This window comes from Varanus komodoensis, unplaced genomic scaffold (genome assembly GCF_004798865.1).
Source record: "Varanus komodoensis strain SLA01 unplaced genomic scaffold, ASM479886v1 scaffold7_3, whole genome shotgun sequence".
NCBI lineage: Eukaryota > Metazoa > Chordata > Lepidosauria > Squamata > Varanidae > Varanus > Varanus komodoensis.
The window spans coordinates 18,116,730-18,143,691 of NW_025336480.1; the positions used below are offsets into that span (position 1 = coordinate 18,116,730).

The 26,962-nt window shown below is 46.1% G+C and overlaps 1 protein-coding gene across 1 annotated transcript in view; it reads right to left on the bottom strand.

Annotated features, from left to right (window-relative positions):
- Positions 1 to 26,962, bottom strand: part of FAT2 (FAT atypical cadherin 2) — an 87,213-nt gene that overhangs the window by 2,633 nt on the left and 57,618 nt on the right. Inside the window, 6 exon segments of the mRNA XM_044454615.1 lie at positions 3,753 to 3,990; positions 3,992 to 4,337; positions 7,594 to 7,750; positions 12,614 to 13,055; positions 23,019 to 23,164; positions 25,348 to 26,158. Of these exon segments, the coding sequence (XP_044310550.1) occupies positions 3,753 to 3,990; positions 3,992 to 4,337; positions 7,594 to 7,750; positions 12,614 to 13,055; positions 23,019 to 23,164; positions 25,348 to 26,158 (2,140 nt within the window).

The window sequence follows — 26,962 nt, forward strand, 5'->3', positions numbered from 1 at the left end:
TGACAAATTCTCAGCTGTATAAGATGCAGTGTCATATGCTATCATCAGTGCTCATATAGGTGGCTACTGACCGAAGCAGGGAAATTTACACCTCAAAAACATCACTCTGACTGGGTTCACACAACACAATAACCCTCCCTCCAGGGTTGCATATGGGTTGATTGTGGGATGACATTGAACTGTGGGCTATTGTTGAAATGTGTGTTACCTGGTCATGGTTTGTTATCTATGAAGAGAATCCATGGTTTGTCGTTAGGTTGTGGACTGAGGGTTGTTTGTTCTTAAACCATGGCTTGTTATTGCGGCTGGATTCAAACAATACAACACCCCACAGTTCAACAGCAACCTGTACTCAACTGCTGAGTGTGAGTCACTGTGGGGCAGTGAGTCCATGTGTTAAGAGAACAAACTTTACCACGGGGTTGCTGTTTCGAGCAGTAGCCCCATGTTGAGCGCATTGCGCAGTTCCATTGCATCACCCTGGAAAGCAACTTGGATTTCTTCCAAACAAGTCTCCAGTCTACCCCTTTTACTTAAGTCTTTACTTAAGTCTTACAGTCTTAATTATCACTTTATACATAGGGACATTCTGTGAGCAAACATTTCCATTGTTACTATTACACTGCATTTATATCCTGCCTTCATCTGCTGCTACATTTTTATTCCCGTCGACAACCCCATCAGGTAGGTTAGGCTGAGAATGAGTGATGGACCAAGGTCACCCAGGGAGCTTCATGGCCGAGCAGGGACCAGAAGCTGGATCTCCTGGTTTGAGCCTCCAACTGCCACACCACACAGGTGCTCGGAAAACATGCAGAATTTCTCTTCTGAAGGTGAGTATGTTTTTGTTTCTAAGCCTCTGGTCCTTATCTCTCCTTAACTCCATATTGCACTCAGGGCGGACTTTGTCATTTCCCCCCTCTGTTCAGATTGCTTCTCCAGTCAGTCTGCTGCTTCATATGAAGCTTAGATTCATCACATGACGTTATTACTGAAATACGTTGTTCCTGGCATGTGAGAGTCGTAGTTGGATTCCTTGACCTCCACGTGACAACTACACCAAGTTAGCTTTTTGGACATGGGTCTTTGACATGGGAACTTGGCTTCAAATCATGAGGCTTTCTATTGTAAGCGGCCTCAATACTTAGGTGGTCCCACAGCTCAATCCATGTCATTAACTCCCTCCTCACTGTAATTAACTTCAGTTTTGAAATTAATCCTTAGATGGGCTTAGGACTGTATCACAGGTTAGATTTATCATCAACCCAAAGAAGTTTAAAGAATTAACTCTAGACTGAAATGCTGCAATTAGTTGTTCTTTACTAAACACAGTTGTTTTGAGTTGATTTCAGGTTCTCTGTATGCAGTTTCCTTTTGAAGAAGACCCTCTGATCCATCATAGGCTATGGTATCCCCACCCTCAAATGATTGCCAGTCTGTTTCATTTTTATCAAAGGTGCAAGAACAGCCACATATCTCAAAATCAGAGAAAAGTGCCAGATTTTAGCTGATCTTTGGTATGTGCAAACGTTCTTATTCATGGAACACTGAGATCTGTACATTTTAATAGCAAGACCCATCACAAGTCAGTCCTTATGGGAAACGACGACGACTCTGGAAATCAGAATAGTGATCAATTGGCAGAGTTATCGAGTGGAAAGCTACAAAAATCTGCCTATTGCCTGAGCAACTGGCCTACCAGCCCCATTTTTATCCAGCTGTTTTCTTCACACAATGAAAAGGACATAGTAGTCGAATTAGTGCACTAGCTTATCCCCATGTAATCACTGGGGGATAATCTTGCTATGGTATGATAGCATTATTATCTCCCTTGACAATGGGAGAGATTTGTGCAAAAGTGTGAGGTGGGGCAAAAAAGCTATAAAAGACACGATTTCTTTCAAAAGCAAAAAATGTCATGAAATAGCAGGACACTGCTGGGACTGGGGTGGGGAGGCAGACTGGCGTGTGTGGCTTCTTTTAATGACAACCTGAGTGCTTCTGTGCTTGAGTAGGTCAGCTGGAAAGCTTTTAACAAACTGGAAATGAAACAACCGTTTTGAAAGATCACAGAATGGAGGGAGGAGTTGTGTTGCTCATGCCTACTGATGTAAAAGCATGTCAATTAGTTTGTTACACTGACCCGACTCCAATTGCATTTCTCCATCTCAAAATATGATGCTTGAAATGCTGGGAAACTGAAATTTCTAAAACTGAAATTCTATCATGGTAAAAGGCATCTAGAAATCAAGAGGAACTAGAGATCAAATTGCCAACGTATGCTGGATCATGGAGAAAGCTAGGGTGTTCCAGAAAAACATCTACTTCTGCTTCATTGACTATGCTAAAGCCCTTGATTGTGTGGATCAAGTTCTTAAAGAGATGGGAGTACCAGGCCATCTTATTTGCCTCTTGAGAAACCTCTATGTGGGTCAAGAAGCAACATAGAACTACTGATTGGTTCAAAATTGAGAAAGGAGTTTGGCAAGGCTGTATGTTATCCCCCTGCCTATTTAACTTACATGCAGAGCACATCATGAGAAAGTCTGGGCTAGATGAATCACAAGTTGGAATTAAGATTGCCAGGAGAAATATCAACAACTTCAGATACGTAGATGATACCACTCTAATGGCAGAAAGTGAAGAGGAACTGAAGAGCCTCTTAATGCGGGTGAAAGAGGAGAGTGCAAAAGTTGACTTTAATCTCAACATTAAGAAAACTAAGGTTATGGCGTCTGGTCCTATCACTTCCTGGCAAATAGAAGGGGAAGAAATGGAGGTAGTGACAGATTTTATTTTCCTGGGCTCCAAGTTCACTGCAGATGGGGACTGCAGCCAAGAAATTAAAAGACGCTTGCTCCTGGGGAGGAAAGCTATGGCAAATCTACACAGCATACTAAAAAGCAGAGACATCACCCTGCCAACAAAAGTGCGTATAGTCAAGGCTATGGTTTTCCCAGTTGTAATGTATGGCTGTGAGAGTTGGACCATAAGGAAAACTGAGCGCCAAGGAACTGACGCCTTTTAATTGTGGTGCTAGAGAAGACTCCTGCGAGTCCCTTGGACTGCAAAGAAATCAAATCAATGTTAAAGGAAATCAACCCTGACTGCTCTTTAGAAGGTCAGATACTAAAGCTGAAGCTCAAATACTTTGGCCTAATGAGAAGGAAGGATCCATTGGAGAAGACCCTGAAGCTGGGAATGATTGACAGCAAAAGGAGAAAGGGACAGCAGAAGTTGAGATGGCTAGATGGGGTCACTGGGGTGGTGGGTGTGGGCTTGGGTGGATTCCGGGGGATAGTGGAGGACAGAAGAGCCTGGAAGAATGTTATCCATGGGGTCAGGGGGGTTCAGGCATGACTTTGTTACTAAACAAACAAAACAAAAAACATATGGCTCCCCCATAATAAATGGACAGCAACTACTTGGACTTAAGGGCAGTATTCAACACTATTGTACACTGGCTGGACCTGCTTGGAAAAGCTAGAAGTTCTGGAATGGGGCAGGTCAGCTGAGCTCACAGAGGACAGCTCTGCCAACCTGTCCTGTTTTGGAAACAAGGGCATCCACTTATCTCCAGAGTTGCTTCTGGGAGCGCTAGTTCCTGTTGTGCTAGCGGTGGCTCCTGCTGATGCAACAGTATTGGTGGAGATGCAGCACCAGCATAGGATGCTGCTCACTATGTGGAAAGGGCATCTTTAGGAAGAACGCCACAAAAGCAGAGGGAAGGGAGACAGAAAGGTCATACAAACCCATCTTTTCTCCAGCCCAGGTGCTCTTGATGACAGACTCATTATCAGAGTTAGACGACGGTGCAGTAACTGGCAGGTTGGGGGCCACACTGCACACAATGGCACCCCGCTGCTTTTGGAGATTGCTTGTGTTGAAGGTGGTGAACTCTGGTGTGATGGAAGGCTTGCCTGTGTCCAGTGCATTGAGATGCTTGTGGTGCCCGTCGCTGAGGATGTTGAGTTCAATGGGGGGGGAGGCCTTGAGTGCCAACTCCAACACTTTTGGAGAATTCGCTTTTGGAGAGCAGGTCTGGGTCTTCCTTGGCTACTGGTTTGTGAGCCTTGACTTTGCGGCAGTAGCATTTGTGGATTACAAATGCTATCACCAGGGTGATGACGCCGAACACACCAGCCGAAATCATGGCAATCTCCCAAGGTGCCAAGAGCCAGTTGGATGGGCTAATATTTGGAGTGACCGTTTTCTGTGCGCAGAAGGCCCCTTGGAAGTCATCCGTGCAGATGCAGTACGTGGAGCCCTCGGCATTCACACAACGCCCAGCGTTCAGGCATGGGTTCTCCAGGCACTTCTCGGCAGCCTTTTCACATCTGTGAAGGAGGTGATGGGAAGTATCAATCGACAGTCAACACATCGCCAGGACAAACAAGCGCGAGAGACTCCCTATGAAAATGCAGGCCTTTTAGAGTTCACGATAAATAAAAGACCTGGGTCCAGCTCGAGTTAGATGCATCTAGGTCCCCCTGAAGCCAATAGCGTGAGCTGGTTGTCGCTATCGGCAGCTGCTTTGCTTCAACGGAAGGGTCAAACCCAATGTAGTTGAATCTAGGACCTGGGGTCTAATCCAGAGAGCCCAATCCACATGAGTACAAATGTTAATATGAAAAGCAAGGTTTGCAAAAACCAAGCTATCCTTCAGAATGTTTTACTTGGTTAGGACGTGCCACAAATTGTTCATTTACTCAGTCGAAAACCAAACAAACACCTTTCCCCACACATGATTTTTGCTAGTATGTTCATCTTGCAGAGTTAATAGGAACAGCTGTCTGTTGCGCAGATATACACCGTCTCTTTTGAAAAGCACGGAACTTTGTGGGAAGCCAAAGATTTTCCCATTTTAGCATAAAAAGGCCTTGGGCTGAGGTAGCCGCTTGCAACCGGGCTAGAAAAGCCCTTCCCTCTCTGCTCAGCAGCTTCTCCAGCCCATGGAAAATGGTGCACAGAAAGCTGGGTGACCCTGCCAGCCAGTGTAGGCACTGGTGCCCATGCAAGATGCCTGATTTGGGGGCACTGCCCACCTCCTCCTGCACTTCCGGCCTACCTTGCCCAAAAGAGTCCTGTTTATGTATGTCCCCTTTATAACCCTGTATGCAGCACTTGGGGGGGTAAGGAAGCTACCATGGCAAAGACGGGGTGAAGAACCCCCGCTGCACATGCCTAAATCTCCATCTAACCCACCCATAATTCTTTAAAACTTGGTGTCATCTTTTTTGTTGATAAAATACAGGGCATTCACTGATTTAAAATAGAACATGATGGTGCATATGGAAACTCAGAATGAACAGCCAGTCTTATCTCAAAGGTGCAGAGCAAGGTCTCAACAGCTTGTCAAGAGACATGGACCTCATGCGATCCTAGAAGGGCAGGCTGCCATCTAATGGTCACTGGCTGGTAGTGGCATAGAAATGTTGGGGGTTGGATGCTGGACCTGCCTCCCACAAAGGTCCCCAGGCATGAGTCTTGGGGCTAGCCCCCCTCCCATACGACAACTCACTCAATTCAGGAGGGCTACCCAAGTGTGTAGCACTGTCAGGAGGCTGGCCTGGGAAGCAGAGACAAGGAAGCGCACTTCCTTCAGTGTGGTGGAACCAGCTTAAATCTGGATCCTACCCTGCATGTTTGCTCTGACTGAGAGGATCAGGAGACAGTCCTATGTAGCTGCCCATAACCTTCCAAATTCAGCCATTTCCCCTTCCTTGTGGGGAGGAGACTTCTCCTGGACTTGGCACAAGATGGTGGTGCTTCCCCTCTCCCCTTCCTGCTCTTCCCCAAAGGCAACAGGGATTTTGCCAGGCAGTGTTTATCAGCCAAAGATTGTTGGCTATCAATGGCTATTAACTTTGCGACCACCACCTGAAATGGGGAAATACTTCCTTTGCTTATGACAGCTCCACCTGTCTTCTTTAGGTCCGTAACTCGGATCTCACAAGTGAGCATGTCATGCTCCTTAGCTGCACAGTGGTAACGGCGGTTGCGGAAGAAAACGTCTTTGTTTAAAGCGTGATCATGAATAACAATAGAAAAATCACTTATTTTCCTTTGCCAGCCTTCCCCAGCCCGGTGCTCTCCTGATGGGTCAGGCTGGAATTCCCTGCATCCTCTGATCAGCTGGGAGTTGTAGTCCCACACCTCTGAAGGGGAAGGCTGTCTGAGGAGATGTATCCAACGATCCGTAAAATTAAGCTCATGTGCTAGTGCACCAGCGCCACCTGGGGAGCATTTGTGTCTTTTCCTTTCCTTGCATAGTGCTGGCATGCAGCTTGCATAGCTACCCTGGAACTGATCTTGATTCTTGTGACTGCTCCTAAGCTGGTGGCTTTCCAGGAAAACAAGAAAAGCTGATGATTCTCATACTTAATCGCATACTGAGAGTCTTTCTCTGTTCAGAATACTCAATGGAGTCAGTCCATCTCTTGCTTCTCATGCATTAGTTAACTCATGGATAAGAGCATATTGGCATTAATGCACATTAACTAATACATGAGTGCACATCAGTGCTAATGTGCAATAACCTCCGGTGAAGAACTGATCTAGGGAATCCATGTGGTTCAGAAAATGCTTTGTAATCCATATTTCAGACTCACAGAAGTCCAAACTCATTTGAACCCCTTCCAGATTTCCCTGACTTCCCTAGATTGAGTTTGCTTCTACGCTTTGGAGACATGCCACTCCCAAGTGCAACTCATTCTCAGTACTGAACCAAGCAAAACATCCATTACCACCTGTGCAAGCACTCCTCAAATTAGGCTGATGTTTCTCTGCCTATAATACGCACGGTGGATGGGCATCACGGAATCACAGACGGAATCCCAGCGCGCAGTCTGGAATGTGCACAGTGAGAGGCGAGAAGTTCATGCGAGCAAAGGCATTCGGCCTTATTGTCACAGCAGCATTCCTCAAATTGGTGCCTGCCAGATGTTTGGCATTACAAGTCACATCACCCCAAGAACTGGCCAGGCAGGCTGGGGATGATAGGCATTGCAGTTTGACACATCTGAAGGGAAGGCTGGTTCTTAGAATTGTTTAACAGGTGAGCAAGGGCTGATTCTAGCAAACAGAATCAGGTTACTGCACTTCATTATATTTATCCCAGGTACAGTAGTCAGCCCAGAAAAATGAGCACCCCTGCTTGAGCCCCCTTTGAAGATGAATGTGTCGGCTGACGCCATTGACCCGTGGTGCATATGAGCGGCAAGCCAAGTTATGTTTGTTACGTGATGGACCGTCTGGGCACGTGCAACAGGGACACGGGTGACTCTTAGGTCCGTGGGGCTCCTCCTCCACTGCAGCATTATACAAGTTAGCCATGGTGCTCCGTGGTGGTGGTCCTACTCTGGAGTTGAGGGTCAGCCCCACAGATAGCTCCTCTACCGCCCTAAGGAAAAGCTGCTATGGACGAGGAGCCCCAGCAGCACAGGATTCATCACTACCCCCCCCCCCCCAGAACAGACGCCGTTCCTCGCCATTGTGATGAGCATGCAAAAGCGCCCAAGGCGTTTAATGCAGGTTCTTGTGTGACCCAAACAAAGCGCGTGGGGGTGGGCGGCACTCAAAGGGCATTCTTACCTTTGTCCCCAGTACCACTCTGGGCAATGGCAGATGTAGCCGCCCTTCTCAGAGACGGCACAAGTCCCTCCATGGAGACAGGGCTTGCCTTCACAAACGCTCTCAGTCACTTCACAGTGGGATCCCGAATACTGCACGGGGCAGATGCAAGAATAACCTAGCAAAAGGGACAAACAAGCAAGAGGAAAACTAATTTTACAAAGTGGCTGGGATGGGCAGTAACTACGTATGAAAGCAGAATATACTTTATATAATTTAAATAAATACTAAATATAATTTATTTATATTTATTTAATTTATTTAATAATGAATGCACAACTTACTATTAAACTTAAGATAAATACATTTATTTATTCAATAAAGGGCCAGATGCTTGTTAGCCATTTACTGAAGTGGATCCAAGCAACACATTCTCTCTACTGCCCTCAGTTCATCAGAAAACACATTTTCTATGCACCCAACTCTACAGTTGCAAGCATGCTGTTTTGCAGAGTTCATATCCCTTGCTATTTCTTTCCTCACTTTTTGCCCCTCCCTGCAGCATGATGGATTTCCTAACACAGAAGTCCAGCTGAAGGGTATTTAAAAATGTGCTTTGTCTGTGCTCAGTGACGAGCCCTGATGCTGTTCCAGCCAGTTGCTGGCACTCTGGAACAGTCCTACTGTGCCTTACACTTTTACGAGTGTGCACATTCCAAGGGCAGTTTTGTACAAGCGCACACACACACTCACATTCACAGGCACGTTCCCAAGGATACTGTCACTGTGTGTCACAGAAGTACATGTAAATCTGCTGAGGACACACACAACCTGTCTCTGCAAATACTGCTGCCCAACAGGTTTATCACCTGCTGAGCTGAAGGAATCCTAATCTTCTCGCAGTGATCCAAAGGAGAGGAAGTCGTGCACTCCCTGCCTTTTGTTAGCTGCTCACCTGGCGGGACATGCAGCCTGGCAGCAGGCTTCAGACAGAAATAAAAGAGGTGCACAGGCCAAGTGAAGGCGGCTGCCGGAGCTCCTCCGCACACGTCTCCCATCGCTGCCCACTGGGATCAGAGGCATGTGCACCCATCTTCCCTGCCCACACCAGTACAGGGAAAGGAACAGTCTCTGAGGGCGGAGAAGCACCTCGCACGACGGAGTACTTCTGCTGGGCCGCTCCTGCATTTGCAGATGTGTTACTTACGCCCGCAGACATGAAGCTGGGATAGGCTCCTCCGATGGGGGTACCAAGCGAGAGAACGCAAAAGGCGAGGTACAAGTGATGGTAATGGTAGTGTACCAGAGCCTCAGGTTGGATTTACGATTTCTTTTTTCCCCATTTCCAGAAAAATGGGATACCGTGTGCAATTCATGCCAGTTGCTACAGAGACGCAATCCAGTGCCCTCTGCCCAAGCCTTCGCAGCTTTGTGCAGCCAACGCCACCAGTGCACGGAGCGAGGCGGCGGTGGCAAGAGTATCTCTGTGCCTCGCACTGTGCATTTTGCCTAGGCAATGGTGCTCGGCTTCCAGACGAAGATGAAAATGAAGGGGTGGGGAGGAAAGGAGGCTGGGATGCTGATGGGAATCGGGGTAAGTTACCAGCCCAGCTGCCCCCTCCCTGCCCCCCCGCACGCCCCTTTTCTGCCTCTCCAAGGCCCAGTTGTGACCTCAGGGAGGCAGCTGAAGCCACCCTTTCTGTGGTAACTGCAGGGGGTGCGGGGGGGGGGGGCTTTAGAGCCTCAGCTTCAAGTTGTTGCAGAATGCTGGATCTGGGGCTCTAAATAATCCTATCTCCCCCCGCCCCCAACAATGTTGGGAGCCCACAGGATTGTGCCCTAATAGTCCCACCTGACCATATCCATACTAGCTTACAGAGAAGTGACTGATCATGCTGGGAAAGAGGACAGCAGTAAGATTAATTTTTCTCCAAGTCATGGTTAAGTTCACCCTAAAAAGTCCCTTTATCCTCCCATCCTAAGGGGCTATCTCTTCTCATCTGGTTTGCCTTCATTATTTACGCAATGTATATTCCGTTCTACATGTACACATATTCCAAAGTGGTGAGCGATAAAAAAAATGGTCAAAAAGAATAAAACAGTATCAATAAAAACCATGGCTGGTCAGTCAAGGAAGACTTTCTGAAAGAGAGATGTTTCTATGAGGTGTGCAAAACAATGCAAGGTGCTTCCTTTATCACCGGCACTGCATTCCGCACAGCTACCACCCACTCTGAACAGTTCCCGACTCCTTAGGTTAGCCCTTTCCCCAGTGCTGCAGCTTGCCTTCCAAAATATTCACAAGACAAATTAGGTTTCTCTGGTCCTCCCATCCCAAATCTCCTAGTGACTGAACTCCTCTTCACTTGCCACAGGGAAAAATACTCATACATTCCCTCCCCCTTGGTAGCAAAGGCCAGCAAATGCCAGGCTTTCCACCCTCCTTGTCCCTTCTGCCGCGTATTTTACCTATAATGGGGAAGAGGCTGGTGTTCAGGGAATAAGGAGCTGCCACCTGGTAGGTCAGCCCCAAGACCACTGCTTTCTAGTCCTGATGGTTCAGGAATTAGCGGGACATGCTGTAAGGGACTGCAGGCCACCCTCTGGGCCCCCGGTCTGTGGTCAGACAGCTCTCTCTCCATCACATAAGACATAAATCTTCTAAACAGTAATAGCAATGTAATAATCGATGATGAAGAAAATAAATGCAGCTGGTATTCAGCATTATGATGCTGAGTGCCTTCTAGTTTCAGCTGGTGGTTTAGCTCACCCCTGTCTGGACAGAGGTAGCCTGGCTTCAGCAGTCCAGGCTAAGATAAAGTCCAAATTAGATTACTGCAATACAGTCTGCATGAGCCACCCTTACAGTCTATTTGGAAGCTGCAAAATGCAGCAGCCAGGAAAATAGCAGGGAACTGAAGGTCTAACCTCAGATGGGGACAAAACTCATGAGGATTTGCCGCTTTAGCATTTCCTCTTGTGCTCGGTCCTGTCTCACAAAGTGAGCTGAATGGAGAAGAGGTCTGCTCACGCTCGTGAGACTGTGCAGAATGAAGGCTTCACAACCGGCAGGCTCCTTCTGTGCCCGGAGCAGCAGCACAACGGCTGCTGGCTGGAGTTGTGGAAGAGGGCTGCTGCGGCTTGCGCAGCAGTCACGCAGGGCCTGATTTCTGGCAGCCCCCCCGTGAATGCTGGGCACGCTTGCCAGAAATGTGGACTCGGCTGTGGCAAAGCAGCCTGGAGACCAGGAAGCCAAGCTCAGGGAACCCACTGGATTCCCAGCCCTACTATGGATTTCTCCATATACCTAGTCTGAACATGTAACACCAATTCTGGCCTGCTTGCATTGATTGTCATTATATTTCAGAGCCCAATTCAAGGGGCTGCTTCTAATCTACAAAGCCTTACAAGGCCTGGGACCATGAAAACTGATGAAGGGCATCCTTTGGCCTGAATCTACCTAGGAGTCATATTCCACATCTGAGGGATCCTCAGAAGGCAGCAACGAGAAAGAAGATTTTCTCAGTAGTGGCCCGCATTATGGAATGAATTCCCTGCTGATATTCTGTTATCTTTTCAGGGCCAGGTTAAAGCTGCCCTCCTTTCTGAGGAATACAATAGCATATTAATGGTATAAGTAGGACTTTATGTTGGTCCAGTTTCACTAAAAATTGCTCCAGCTTCTCAAATTGTTTTACATTTTATATATTTTATGCAGTTTTTATTGTGTTGTGGTTTGTATTTTTATTAATGTTGTGAACTGCCCAGAGAGCTTTTGCTATTGAGCAATATAGAAATCAGATCAATCAAGCATCATAACCATCTGACTAAATTCTTAAGCATCCTGAAAAAGTGTCCTATCCAAACATCAAAGAGCCACTGTTGCGTAGACATTAGAATGTTGACACTGCACAGGGAGGTGCAGGGCAGATTCATCCTCATTTAGCAAACTCATTGGGTGACTTTCTTCAACCCTAACCTGTTTTGTAAAGTCATGAGGATAAAACAGGATGGTTCTGATACTCAGAACTTACTGCAGGATGGATGGCAAAGGAATACAAATATTAGGATAAGGGATTGATAGAGGGGTGGACAGACAGATGGATGAATGGATAGACAGGTTGGAGAATAAGCCTTCATTCCTGCCCAGAAGAACAAATGGATGCAAACTGTACATTTCCTAACATTTAAATGATAGAACATCAAACATCAGAAATATTCCCAGTCGTGCTAAAAGTTGGGCACTATCAGTTACTTCTGGACTAACAGGAAGGCCAGCAGATGGGAGAAGCACACACTAATCACACAGATGCATCACAAGGAACACCACAGCGGCCCAGGCCAATGCGCATTCAGGCAAGGGTTGGGTCTGCACAGAGATCCTGGGTTGTTTTAAAGCACCGTTCCTTGTTACACTGGAGGCTTTCATGTTGGTAATCTAAATTAATCCAGGAGAAGAGGAGGACCAAGAGAGTGGGCATGTGGCCCTTACACATTGTTCCTGACTTCATAAACCGGAGTTCTGATTGGGCCAAATGTTTTACTAGTTAAGCAGGTTTGCGTAGAACAGGGGTGTGGAACCTCTTTCAGTCCAAGGGCCACATTCCATCTGGAAGAGGCTTTCAGGACCTCATTCCTGTGGTGGGCAGGATAGAAGAGGTGGGGTCAACCCCCCTGAATACCAGCATAATTTTTGTTGTGAGGGTAAGCCAGAGAGGAAGAGGAAGCCTCTCAGCTGTATTGAGTTCCTTCCCAAAGCAGGAAAGGAGGGGTATAAAAGTAATGCAATCTAATGTAATAGTAATAATTTCCATGGTTATGCTCCCAGGGCATGGTCTGAAGGCAAGGGCAGCCCCCTTGCTGATGGTTTGGTCTGGGTCTTGGAGGGAGGACCACCTGGGAATTGCATGTAGCTACCTTGCATTCCATGATGGAAGAAAGGTGGGATATAAGTTTCATGCATAGATAAACTAATACATTATCTCCCCGATGAGAGCTGCTCTCCTTTCCCACCGCTCACACACGGTGTATCGCTGCTTACCCCCATCCTTCATCTCCGCGCACAGCCCGTCGTTGAGGCAGGGGCTGCTGCTGCAGACGCCGGTGTGAGGGCAGCACTGCCGGATGCCTGCCTCTTCAACGACTCCTCTGGACCGCTTTTCCTTGGGCAGAACCAGCAGCTCTCTTCCATCAATTGCAATGGCATCCAGGCAACCTCGAAAGCCCCCAGTGACCCGCTGAGCCTGATGATGCCGCACGAGCCCTCCAACGAGCAGGTCTCGCCGGGAATGGGCAACGGTGCAGGCCTCGGGCAGCTGCAGCGAGGCATTTCCTGAGCCGTCAACAAGCAAACGGATGGAATGGCTTTTCACTTCCAGGAGGACGGAGTGCCAAGTGCTGTCACTCACAAATTGGCTGGATGAAAGGTTGCCACTGAAACCGCTCCGACATCTGTACCCGAGATGAGGCCTTCCATTAACAAGCTGAAAAAGATAACCAAACAGCCAGCAGGGTCTTTAACACACCTTTCTTTTCTTTTTTTCTTTTTCTCTTCAGTCTTTTTAAAAGTCTGGATCAAACACATGCAAATGAGAGGCAAACACAAAATGGGACAATTTGCATGTTTTCCTTTCCCCTGCAGCCCCCCATGCATCCTCCTCTGGATGGTCCCACAACTTTCTGGGGCAGATCTGCGGGACACATGGGTTGCTTTGGAAGGCAGGGGAGAAGTAACATGGGTCTAGTGCCATAAGCAATAGCTTTCTAGGTGCAGCGGTCCATTGCTGGATCCAGCTCACAATTTTTAGGGTTTCAACAGATTTTTTTTTTCACTTAGCAAAACAAATGGAAGTCTTGTTTGAAAATATCCATTGAAATACGATGGTCAAGATTTAATCTTTTACTAACTAAGGATGCTAAATAAAGCTCATTAATTCATTTCATTATAAGACTTTAGTGAAATATTTACCAGCCATTACTGTGTTTGGCAATGTAACCCTGACTTTTCCTCAGTTGAAAAAAGCCTTCACTGAAATTAAGATTCTAATAGATACTAACTACTACATGCACACACCATCATATTCCTGTAAGGCAAGGATCCTCCATCTTTTTGTACCCATGGACACATTTGAGAGTTTGATAAAACACTATCCATACCACCCAAATTCCTAAACAGTTGATCATCACTTTAGTGTCTGTCTCCCTGTCACATCTATGGAACTGAGGCTATGGCTTGTTCAGCAGAAACTTTTGATTCATATATACTGGACATCCTAACATCTCTTTAATACAGTACATTGTCTAATTTTGCTAATAATTGCAGTGCAATACAGCTAATATTTCAGTGATGTCCAATAGTTGCTTCTTTTGGGGAAGAGGTTATTACCCAGACAGAAATAGTATTGAAACAGTCTTTAATTCTCACTGATGTACATGCTTTTTTAAATTATTTACCCACTTCATGGAAATTAACAAAAGGTCACCATAAATGGATTCTCCAAGTTCTTCTGACAACCCAAACAAAACACACACTTCCTATAGTGTAATAAATTAAGGACCTTACAATGCTTTCAATATCTGAACAGGTGGCATAGAGACACCACCTTCAAATGGACAAGGAGTTGGATATTTGGTCTACTTTTATTAAAGCCTATGAACATGCTGTGTGCATTTCATATGTATTCATTACTGTGAATGCACACAATTCCATGCACATGTATTCTCAAATACTCAGAAGAAACAAGAAAAAGCTTTCTGCAGAGTCTGCATGGGGGGGGGGGTGCCTGGGCTAAGGGGCAGACCAGGCGTGCTTCTTCATGGAACAGCTCCTGGTGCTATGAATCAGAAGGCATTGTGCAGCAAATTCTCACTTTTCTCCCTAACAGAGTTTATGTGTTAAAAATGGTGGATGAAGCAGTGGGAAAACACAAGAGGGTTCTGAACGGAAGACAACAACATCTGGACACTCAGCTAGATGTCAGGATGGTGCAGCAAAGCCTTGTCTGCAAGCATCCTACAGACCTGTGAGGCAATGATACAGAAGTCGGCCCCCACTGCTGTTTTGTCCATCACTTGATTATCCCAGTCGTCTTTAATGACTCAGGGATCCAGATGGTTGATAAATGATATTGTGGCATACTTCCTTTTTAGATGAGCATGGAGATCAAGGGGGAATATGAGTTCTCTATCAAAACACTTGATGCACAACAGCTGCTGTTATTTTTTTTAATTTTATTGTGGCAAAACCATTCAGGAGGATGTTTTATCATTAATCACTCCCCTATTGTGAGTACATGGAAATAAGTAACCTGTTCGCCAGGTGCTGACTGAAGTCATATATGGTACCCTACCGTACAGGTGTCGAATACTGCCACTTCCAGCCTGCAACAAAGGCGGTAATGCCAGTGTTCAAGTCATCTCTTGACTGCTGGGATCAGGTGAATGTTTGCCTGCAGGATGCCTGCATAACCTCAACCACCCTCCCAGTTCTACTGTGCAAGTTGCTGCCTATTTGGAACTGCTCCTCAGTTGGCACCAGGAAGGAGTGATGACAGAATCTGATCAGGGAAAGGCAGCTGACAGTTTTGCACTGGGAGAGCCAGCAGAGAAGAAACAGCAGCAGACAAAAAGACCTGCTGTTAAAGTCAGCTACTTTCCAGCAAGTTGGAAACAGGCAAGCCCTTTTTATATATCCACAAGCTTAAACCTCCCTTATGTGCCACCGTGAGAAAAACAATGGGATCACAGAGCAGAAGCCCACAGATGTCTTCTTCATTGTGTCAGAAGGGTGGTGGCAAGCATTAGGTTGCCCAAGATTATTCTTGCCAAAGGCTGCGGCATAGTAAGACTTGGGGTGGTGGTAGTGAGAGCACTACAGTTTTATGTAGATCTCAAGGGGGGAAAATCCTTCTCTGTGATTCTTAAGGACGGTCTCTCCACACAAATCAGGTGGTGTGAATAAGGAGCCAGTCTACTGGAATTTGCAGAAATCAGATCATTATGTTTAAATTGGCAAACTGAGAGTGATCCTCTTTCCAAGGAATTAAGTCAAGGTGTTGAATCCAGATTTGCAGGCAGATAGCGCTTTCTGAATAGTACTTCTATATCCTTTCCTTCCTCCTGCAGCCCTCTTAGGTATCTTCCAACTATGATCTGGAGGACTGGGGCACCCAGGGGCTGCAGAAGTCCCATTCTGCAAGGGGGATCCCTCCACTGGCAGAACGATGCGTCTAGATCTCACTCAGCAAAACTATGTGGCTGAGTACTTCTTCCAAGAATGATCTGTAGCTCGCAGAACAAGCGCTACCAGTAGAATACAGCTTAAGTGGAAAATCCAATCCAATTCATGCAGCAATGATAGGAGAACCTCTAAGGAAATCCATAGGTGGACCTGGATAAAAAGCAATCTACTACAGGTCAAAACATACATATACATTACCCAATAAGAGGGAATAGAGAGGGTGGAACAAAGGTAATAAACAGTTTTTCGAGCTCCTTAGAAATTAAAAGCCTCAGAGTTGCACACAGTCTGTAACCTTGTACATTGCCTCCACTTGGAATCAAGCAGATCAGCTGTGCAGGTCTGCAGCCCTAGACAGCTTACAGGGAAAGAATCACAGTCCACAGGAATCTAGGAAGAAGGAAGAAGTCACCACAGAAGAATCCCCTGACAGTTAATTTGACATTTGCTGTGCTCACTTTGTTTTCTATTTCACTCTGGAAATGCTTAAAACCACTTTGTTGTCACGGCTGATGCCAGATGTGGCTTCTTGGCAGTCAGCCCTTAATGGGAACTTGACCAATATGATCTAGATGGGAGCAGGACCAGTAAGAACCTTTATGGCTCCTCCTATTCTCACTCTACCACTTCGAACGTTGGCTGGCTTCAAGGCCCAACTGTAGGTTCTCTGATATAGACAGAGAGGGCCCCACATAACTTAAGAATATAGGACAGTGTGACTGGGACTCAGGAGAAGTAGCTTCTAGTCCCCACTCTCTCAGCCTAAGCTATCTTGCAGGATTGTGGTGACACTGACAGTGGAAAGGAGAAGGACTATATAGGCTTTTTTCTATACAAGGGAAAATAAAAATATGATAAATAGGAAGAGATGTGCTGAAATGGATCATGCTCCATCTGGTTCAAAATTGTGTTCGCACAGCTGCCAGTCATCCCTGGGATGCCATAAGCAGGGCATGAGCGCAATGGCATCCGGCTGCCCCCATTCTCCAGCAGCTGAAGGCAGCACGTAGCCATCAGGACTGGCTGCAGTTCTGCTATTCTTTCAAATCGTTCCGTATAAAGAAGTCTGGAATAGAGCTACTAATGATAAGTTAACTTGTGATATTAAATGGAAAAAGGTTTGATAAATAAACATAAATGGGAAATATTTGGAGACCATTGATTGAATATGTTTGAATAAACAGAAAGGGGTGTGAACCACCACGAGAGTCAATGCAGTTCTGAAAGGGAAGTGGGGCAACCCGAATGAATAAATGATCTTACAAAAAGGGACTTCATTTGGTGGTCCTGGTGGAGGTAGCACTGGTATTGTTGTATTTTTTAAATTATTTTTATTAGTAATGTTTAATTATGTTCATTGTTGTGATACTAATTGTATTGTTTTTGTTAGTTTAATACAATTATTAAAATAAAAATACGGACTAGCAGCAGGTGATAGCCTTCTGCCCCAGGAACGTGTCCAACCCTCCCTTAAAGCCACCCAGAGCGGTGGCCATCACTACTCCTTGTGGAAGTGAATTCCACAGTTCTGTATATGCTCTGCGAAGACGCACTTCCTTTTATCTATCTCAGATCTCCCACTAGAAAGCTCTATGCCACTGCATTCTAATACTGTTAGAGTGGGAGAAAAATACCTCCCTACCCACTTTCTCCTCACCATCCATGATGTTGTACACCTCCATCATGTTTCTTCATGCTCAGCCCCTTTTTCCTAAGCCAGATAGTCCCAGAGAGGATAACCTTTCTTGATCATTTAGATTGCACATGTAACATAGGGAACGCCTCCCCCTTTGAGAATATAGGGAACTGCTTTATGGTAAGGTTCAGCTATTTATCTATCTGACTCAGTATTGTTTGCCCTGACTGGCAGTGGATCTCCCAAGTCCTTGGGCAAACAGAGACCTTTCACATGAATGTTTACCAGTTTCTTCAAAACAGGGCCTGAACCAGGAACCCTCCTGGATGCAAGTAGGAACTCTGCCACTAAGATATGCCCCCGTTTCCTAGCCACTAAAACTTATAGAGGGCTGCAGAGGTTTTGGCTGGAAATCCTTGTGGAATTCATTCCCTAATAAGGACTGCCTAAGACCCAGTTTGCCCATTTTTAACAAGTAAATGGAAGGTATTTATTTCTAGGAAAGTTTTTGGAAGTCTGTTGTAAGTTTTGTAAATGGTTACAAAATGGTTTTGTAATTAATGGTTTGATTAAAGTCCTTCTATTGTTGGCTTTGCATTTCTATTCTTGTGCAGGTCTTTATAATGCTTTGATTTGTGCATAATTTATATGATTTATAAGCAATATTGAGCAGTTTTACCAACAAAGTGGAAGACATATAAAAATACCATAACAACAAACTCATATGTTGATTTACTAAATCGTTGTGGATGGAAGCTACTTTCTTAATGACGGAGCTGCTAACTCCATTGCAAAGGATGAAAGAAAAAACACAAATGAAAGATAAAATTCAGCCAAAGCTAAGTACAGCGAGATGCCATTGATTCTGTTGGAACAGAGTGTGTAGTTCTTCCATTGAAAAAAAAGGATTTAAAATATGTGAAACTTTGTATAGATTGTATGCTAAATATAGACATGCATAAATTAATGCCTTAAATCAACAGACACTGCATGGGATTAAAACGATTAAAAAGCTTAAAACATTATCTATTTACCTACTAACAGTCCACTAAGGAGTAAATCCCATTACATTCAAAAAGATTACTCCTAAGTAAGAGAATATAGGAATGCAGCCTAGTTGTACTTCATTAACTCACTGATGAGCTCAATTAAGTTATCATGCAGGAGCAAACTACACCAGTGGTGAAAGAAATATTAAAATTCTGAAGTGAGTAAGTTCCTGCATCAGTTTACATTTCTATCTTTGAGTGACCAGCACGTGAAAGCAACATGATGCAGTTACCAAGCGGGGTCGTGATAAGCACACTTTTGAATTCCATGTAGATTCTGAAGGTACAGCCAAGAAAGGGTGATATCAGATCAAAATGTTCCTGCTTCTGGCAAGAAGTCTTGAGTGATGAAATCCATCGAGGGAAACATAAACTCAGGGGTTCACATGTTTGTGCTTGACTAAGTCTCCTTCTCCGTCTTTCTAATCTGTTACCGTTTGCATCAGTTGTACATGGAAGAGCAAGTTACGTGCAATAACTTTGAAAAGATGTTTATGCTCAATTAAAACATTGTTTGTTTAACTCATCCTTACTTTTTCCACACATACATGGTGACCACTGGGTTTGACTTCTGTCATTGAGCGTAGGCTTTCCCAGGCTGAGTAAAGATTGCTTCAGCCATTGGTGTTGATTTGGTGATCAGGATGATACATAAATAAAATCAGGCTGTGGGTCAGGGATTAACCTGTAGTTGAAGGGTGTGTACAGGCACATAGAACAATTTGACAAGTCCTCGTGGGCACTACCACAAAATGGCTGCCATGGGAGGCATGGCAAAGGATGAGTAACCTGCCCAGAAAACTCAATATGAGCCAGAGGAAAGGTCTGTGCCCCAATAAACAACTCTTTTGAACCCATGGCTTTCAGGACCAACAGCTGCCAAAAAAGTTTTTTGTTTTAAGTGAGAGGAGTATGGTACCTGGGCAGGTGACAAGAAAGGTGTCTGGGAAGGGGCCACGTCAGAGTCTGGAGATCATGCTATCTCCTCTGGGTTAAAGGCTTTGGAAATATGAAGCTCACAATAGACAAGCAAGATGCTCAGGAGTTACAGGTGGCCAGTGAGACTTTGTTGTCTGTGTTGCTGACTCTTGTGCTTGTCTGCATTAATTTAATGAAGCTCTAGTCTGCCTCCCAGCATTCAACCTGGGATAGGAGGGTCTGCCCTCAGAGGGGGCCGTCTGACCACTGAGGCGCCTTCCTTGACCCCATGAAAGCCTCACTCCCAGAATGCCAGAAAGGGGGCAAACTCTTCTCACTTTGGTGACCCAGGAGCAAGAGCCATGCTAGGCTCCAGAGGAAGGGCTACAGCCTCTGACCAGGGATCCCTGATCAATATTTTAACCTGTTGTTTAAAAAATCACTCCTTATGTTAGTTTCCCCTCCCAGTACAAGCACCTCTCTAGCACACTCCCAGTAACCCTGGGCTTAGATTGAGAAGCCAGAGCAATGCTGGGGATTCCATCCCATAATGAAGAACAATCTCTGCCAGCCATCAGTTTCAGGGGACTTCAGGATCGAGGGCTAATAGTGAAAGGCATTGTGTGTCAATCCTATTTTATCTCCTTAACTTTCTTTTCCAGAAAGGAAGCAATGATTTTCCCAATCTGGTGCCCAACAGATGTGCTACACTACAAAACCCAGCAGCCCCAAGCTAGCCCTGGCTGGGGGCTGTTGGTAGTAGTAGTCCAAAACCTCTGAAGGGCACCAGGTTGGGGAAAGTTGGAACAAGCGGCAGGGAAGTCCAGCAAGGCTGTGAAATGAGGATGCCTGGGACCCCGTAACATCGCATGAATGAGGCAGGGCGCTTGCAGAGTGACAGCCTCCTTGGGGAACACCCTCAGTCAAAAGTCTGTTCACAGGGATCTGTCAGGAGAAATGCAAGGTCAACAAAGAGCGAGAACAGCAGAATACCTTTAGCGCATGCTTACTGTGCAAACAGTCTAAAAAGTAATTGGAAAATTAATTAACTATGCAGAATAATTGCAAACTGTCATCGGCCTCCCTGAAAAGCTTTAATTAGCTCAGCGTTTTGGCTCTTTGCCTTCCCATGATGGCTCGAAAACCTTAGAGAGGTAGAAGGCAACCCTGTGATTAATCATCCCCCTCCATGTGTCATCACAATAGATGCAGCCACACGCCTGTTGCAGCATGTTCTTCTTCACTGAGAGGAGTCTGCGGTGGTGAAATCTCGGCAGCTGAGGAGTGTGATAGACTACAAGGAGGGCTCAGCCTCCTTTGACAGCTGTTAACGCTAGATGGAGAGAGACTGGGCAGGAACCTGAACTTCCCTGGCACAATATTTATTTATCTGCAGTATCTATCTATCTATCTATCTATCTATCTATCTATCTATCTATCTATCTATATCACATGTGTATGCTGTCCCATAGCCAGAAGGTGATTGATAAATTCAGCGGGAGGATTTATGTTCCAGCCTCGCTGTGCATTTGCATCGCTCAGAGCTGCGGCCAGCCATGTGAGAAACAATAAGGCAACCAAAGTCATCCAATAAGGACAAGTGCACATCAATTAAACAGAAGGAGGTAGCAGATGAGTGCAGCCAAAGTAAGAGCTTAGCTGAAAAGAAACTGAATGTGGCAGGACACACGCCTGCCAAAATAAACATGGTGAGGCCAAGCAATGAAAGGCAAAGAGAGGGGGCTCCAAAGGGACCTTTTGATGGAAGGTGTCTCAGAGTCAAGGTGTGGCCGCACAGAATGTTCCTTGCCTTGGCCCGACCAGCCAAGACAAGGGAGAGGACCATGCCCAGTGGATCTCGGGGAATGGGCTGACTGGTAGGGGAAGGGCTTTGGGGTCAGGGCTTTTCTGATCCCAAAGCATTTGGTACTCTAGGGATGATTAACAAAAATTTCGGTTGTGCCCAGAAACCAACGGGCAGCCAGTGGATACGCTCCCATAGGCAGTGCCCTCTAGCATCCCTGCTGTCATGACTCTTCAAAGGTACAGCACACTGCAAGGCCAGACTTTCCCTCCTGATCCCCAGGGTGCAGAACATGCCCTCCTGGGGCCCCAAACTGGCCCTTCGACCGCACCCCTTCTTCTGCCTCCCCTTCTTTCACACCAACCACTCAGGTGGGTTCCAGGCTTCTGTGCATTTCCTCCCTGTACTCTCGCACTCTCTCGCTCTCTAAAAGGTTGAAATAGCTTTTCTAAAGTTTAGTTACTGGAAGTAGGAGCATAAAGGTAAAATAGGCTGGATGTTTTGATATTTTTCTCCACTCCTTTGGTGTTTGGCCTCACCCATTTTTTCTCAGCCCTGTCGAGCACTGGAATCAAGACCCCTGAAAACTTTAACAAAACAGGGGCTGGCCTTGGGCTGAAAGAGCTTCTGCAGCTGTGAGGCAACTGGAGCAACTGCAGGTTTGGGGAGAAGAGTAGCACAACTGTAACTAGGAAAACAGCATGTGGAGAAGGGTTAACTACCCCCCCTGCACCTGCTTCATGGCTCTGCTCAAAATTGGAGGCCACCAACATACGTCTTCCTACTGTTGCTTTAGAAGAAAAGAAAAAGGTTGTGGGCACTGATCAGGGATGTGCACAACTTGGGTTCAGGATATCTAGTGAACTGTCTTCCCCTTTGGTGTACGCACCAAATTGGCTTTGAGATCTTCGGAGACCCTTTCGGTTTTTCAATGACCAACAGAGGAGTGTTAGGCAAAAGTGCTTGCCTTGGTTGTGGCACCCACTCTCTGGAATGATTTCCCATGTGAAGTCTGAGAAGTAGAAATTGTGGCAAGGTTCAAGGGCATGTTGTAAAGACATTTCTTTAATCAGGCTTTCCCTGACTTGCAAACGATCCTGACACCACTCTGTTTTCCTGCTTTTCATGTAACGTTTTAAAGGTATTAATTGTTGTACGCTGAGCTTTTTATTGCATCGTATGTGTTTTTATGTGCACAACTTGGAAATCCTGCAATACAAGTGGTGCAAACACAACTTAAAGAAATAAAATCATCTGCACCCATTTTGATCCAATGTGTGTGAGCCCTATTCATTTATCCAGGTCAGCTGCACGGTTCATGACAGCTTATTTCAGCACATCCCCACATGAAAAACACAGATTCTTACTGAGATAATAAGGGCAGTCAGCCAGGATTGAATAATGTTCTTTCCTGTGTGGCCAGGATAAGAGCCAACCTTGTTTCTCTGTGTTTATTTAATAGATTTATATACAGCTTACTATTTAAAACAATCTCAGAGGTGTGCAAAGCAAGACAATCAAATACAGTGCTGAGCAGAAACCAGTATTTAAGTGGGTTGTGGGGGTGGATAGATGGATGGAGGAGACTGCACTTTCTTCCTTGCTTAGTGGCTCATTTGCATGTCAAAGAGCAGCGGATCAGCAAGGAAGCTATTTTCAGTTTTGTTTTAAAATGTGTGTATTTTGCAAAGCTTATGCCACTGTTTTTATGAACTGTCCAGAGAGCATCACCTACTGGGGCATACAGAAACAAAATGAATGCATAAAAGGGGAGAGAAGGTAAGGATCCCAGAATCCTACCTGCAGGACAGCACTGTTGCTTCCATTGGTGGTGAGAAGGACCGCCTGCTGCTGGTGAGTTTGCAATCGGAACTGCATCTGCCAGTCCCTTTTCCCCTGGTGATGGTACCAGAGGTAGCTGTGTCCACTGAACCGCAGAGCTGTGCCTGGAAAGGTAAGGAAAGACGACAGTCCTGTGAAACAGGCATGCAGGTCACATCTAGTTATGTGCTGCCTTCACCTCGAGTGTTACGTGTAGCACTTTCAAACCTTCAGACTCTTATGCCCCTATTGCAGTGGAAGTAGTCGCCCTGCCCCTCGTGATCCTTCCACATTCTGTTGTCTTGCCACCTGGAATGGAGATGGATTTGATTGGCACTGTTACCACACGGGGCATGTAAGATACTCAGCACCACAAAGGGGCAAAATATATTTATTGTGCAGAGAAGTTAAGGAAACAAAAATGAGCTGGCACTTGTGGGTTACCTAAGTATTTGCCTCCCCGAGTCAATGCTTGGCAGAAGCACCTTGGGCAGCACCTTCAGCTGTGGGTCTCCTTGACTAAGTTTCTGGCCTCCTCCTCTTCCAGCTTTGTGGAGTGCCCAGCTGGTAATTGTGCCATGGGCAGTTTTGCCCATCTCAGCTGCAGATCTCTCCTGCTTCTTCATCACCATGGTACTTTTGCTTGCTTCTCTGACTGAGTACCACCCTCTTCACCCCTTCATTGAGTTTTGGAGGATGGCCTTTGGTAGCCAGAGCTGCTGTGAGCCATAATCTTTCCATTGTGTAGTAACAGATGCAACACTGCTCTGGAGAATATTAATAGCAGGGATATTTTTTTTATAACCGAATCCTGCTTGGTGCTTCTGCACAACTGTATCCCGGAACTGCTTTTGCTCCTCGGTCTTCATAATGCTGCTTACTTTGCTAAGCCTTCCACCAAACTCTGGGGGCTTCCAGGAGCAGGTGAAGTTAATCTGAGATCATGTGACACTGGAGTGGCCTATCAGTGGACTCCACTCAGCTATTGACAGCATGTGACTTCTGGAGGCAAAAGGTTGCACCAGGGCTTGTTCAGCCATGTCCTTGCAAAGGAGGAAATACTTATGCAAGCAGAAGGTGCTGGCTTGTTTTTGTTTACTTAACTTTTGTGCCACAATAAACATAAATTGCACCTTCACAGTGTTGAGTATCTTGTGTACAGCAAGTAGTCACAATGCCAATGAAATCCATTTCAGTTCAAATTTGCAATACAACGAAGTGTGGAAAAATCAAAGAGTACGGGAGTATTTCTGCAAGGCACTGTATCTCACTGTAACCCTTACAACAGCCTGGACTTCCAGGTGTTCACATGTTGTTAGACTCATACTCCCATTAGCTCCTGCCAGCATGACTAATGGCCAGGGAGGATGGGAGCTGCAGTCCAACATCCAGAAGCCACAGGTTTACTACGCAGGTTGGGTGAGTGCATGCATTTGGTCTCTGTCCTACTCTACCTCACACGGAACCCAGAGCAGCTAAGCCGCAATGTTGCACACCGGGGGCCGACTGAGGCTGAGAGGGAGTGACTTGTGCAAAGACATCTAGCGAGGTCACAGCAGAGGGAGGATGGTTCATTGTCCGCACCACACCACATCCATTCTACTTCCCGACAACACAACTGCAGCAAGGCATTAATGTGCTTCCAGACACAGAGACATTGGCGGTAATCCTTCTGCACAGCCCCTGCAGATCATGTTGCGAAAGGACCTCAGTCGAAATAAATATTTCCTAATGTGTAAAGGCTTGCCTTGGGGCTTTTCTTTGTCTTGGACTGAACTTCTGGCAGTAGAGTTGCAAGAAATGTATTGTCCCTCACTCGGCTCCTGAAACAAAGCGGCAGCTTGGAAAGGGAAGGGACATTTTCCCTCCCTCCCTGTCTCCCCGCCAGTGCGGCTGCAGACAGAGTCCCAAGTATATGGGCATGTGGGATGAAGGAAAATAGCATGGGGGACGAGGCAGCAGGCAGGCAGGCTGCTCATGGAGTGGGAGTGGGAGGGAGATCAGACGCTGTGGCCCTCCCAGAGACAGCCACAGAGCTAAGATGTGAGTTATTTCATATTTTCTAAGTCTGGAGAAAGCAATTTGTTTTAGGGCTTTCTTTTTAAAGTCCATTTCTGAAGGAGTTCTTCCGTCACTCCAGACAAACACCTGAGTGGTCTGTGCAGTCCAAACAACAATGCAACTGTGACAAACGTGCACGCGCACGCACACACACACGAATGCTGGGCCTTCTACCAGGAGGCAAACACTGACAGAAGGAATTGGAACACAGGAGATAGACAGGCGACTGATATGAAGTCTTTCTCACCGTTGCAAGAACATATTTGCTCCAGGTTGTGCCGAGGGGTGAGCACACTGAGGCGGGCAGTACTGTAAGTGAACACCGTGCCTGGATCGAGCTGGATTGTCTCCCTGCAGACCCGGTGGGAGGCACAGTCTGCATCATGGCAGGGGATGTGGGTCACCTTCTTTATTCGTAGCCCCACTCGCTGGTCTATCTCTGCGGCTGCCTGAGAGATCCTGCTGCCAATGAAGCTGGGCTTATACAAGGCATGACGAGGTTCTCCGATGGCGAGCAGGAGGTCCACACCGTCCGAAGCACCAGAAGGTTGCAAACTAGCCATGTGGATGTTTTGCCGCCTAGTTTCCAGGATGTTTCCCAGAAACCTCTGCAGGTTGCGCCAGTGGTCCCCTATAAATTCCTCAGCAGTGAGGTGACGGAAATGTAGCACCACAGCTTTATCCAAAGCTTCCTGGCTGAAGGACCACACATGGACGTGGACACTGGTGGTGGCTGCAAAGGTGCCATCACTGACCGTTACATTCAGAATATAATGGCCATGTGGGAGACCATCACCAACAATTATCTTCCCATCTGTGGCTCCCACGGAGAAGTGTCTCTTTTCAGGTGCTTGCGACACCAAGGTGTACTGCAAGGTATCATGAGGGTCTCGGTCTGTGGCATGAATTTTACCAAGAACGCCACCTCGGAATGCTCTTTCGTTAGTAGTGACAAAAATCTCTAGTGGGAGGGCTGAAGGAGGGTGTATGCTTTTCTGTGTCACCTGGACATTTACAAATGCAGATGAAGAGAGAGGAGGGACCCCACTGTCTGTGACCTGGAGAGGAAAGATAAGCAAAGCTTTACAACTCTGCTTCAGGACTTGCAATAAGTTTGTCCCTGGTGTGTCTTGTTTTCCTTATTTAAAGATTAAAAACCACATTTTTCTGATATACTCCTTATCACTGTTCTTCTCAAAGCAATGGGTATCTGTGGAATTTGGCCCTAAACATCTGGACACATTCAGGAATCTTCAAGGCCAGCAGGTTCTGGTCAAGGAAGTCCCAGAGCTGGAACAGAGAGGACGCTGCCGTTGAGTGTGGCTTATCTTGGAGCAGTGTTCCCCAATATTTTTATTGAGTTGCATACCCTCAGCTTCTGAACAACAGCCCATCTCTGCTAAAAATGTGGAAGCACATCCTCCTATTTCCCTATCATGGGGCAGCAAAACTGCCACCAACCCCAGAATTCCCATATCATGATTGCAGCCACTGATACTTTCCCTTCAAGATTTTTCTTAATCCTTGCTTTAAAACCATCTAAACTGTCATTCATCATCACTTCTTATTTTAGCAAATGCCATAAACTAATTATGCATTGTATGAATAAGTGCTTTCATTTGTCTGACCTGAATCACTCACCATTCAGCTTCATCAAATGACCCTAAGTTCTAGCAGTCCTCTTGGGTTTTCACCATCAGCAAACATAGCTAACAAGCCAATCTAACATCAGGCATGAATGGAAATATGTACCTGCAGGAAGTTGCATGCACCCAGCCAGCACCATCTCTACACTGGGTTCCCTTGCCTGTATGCGCAGTTTTAACCTACCAACATCATATAGAATCATACAGTTGGATGGG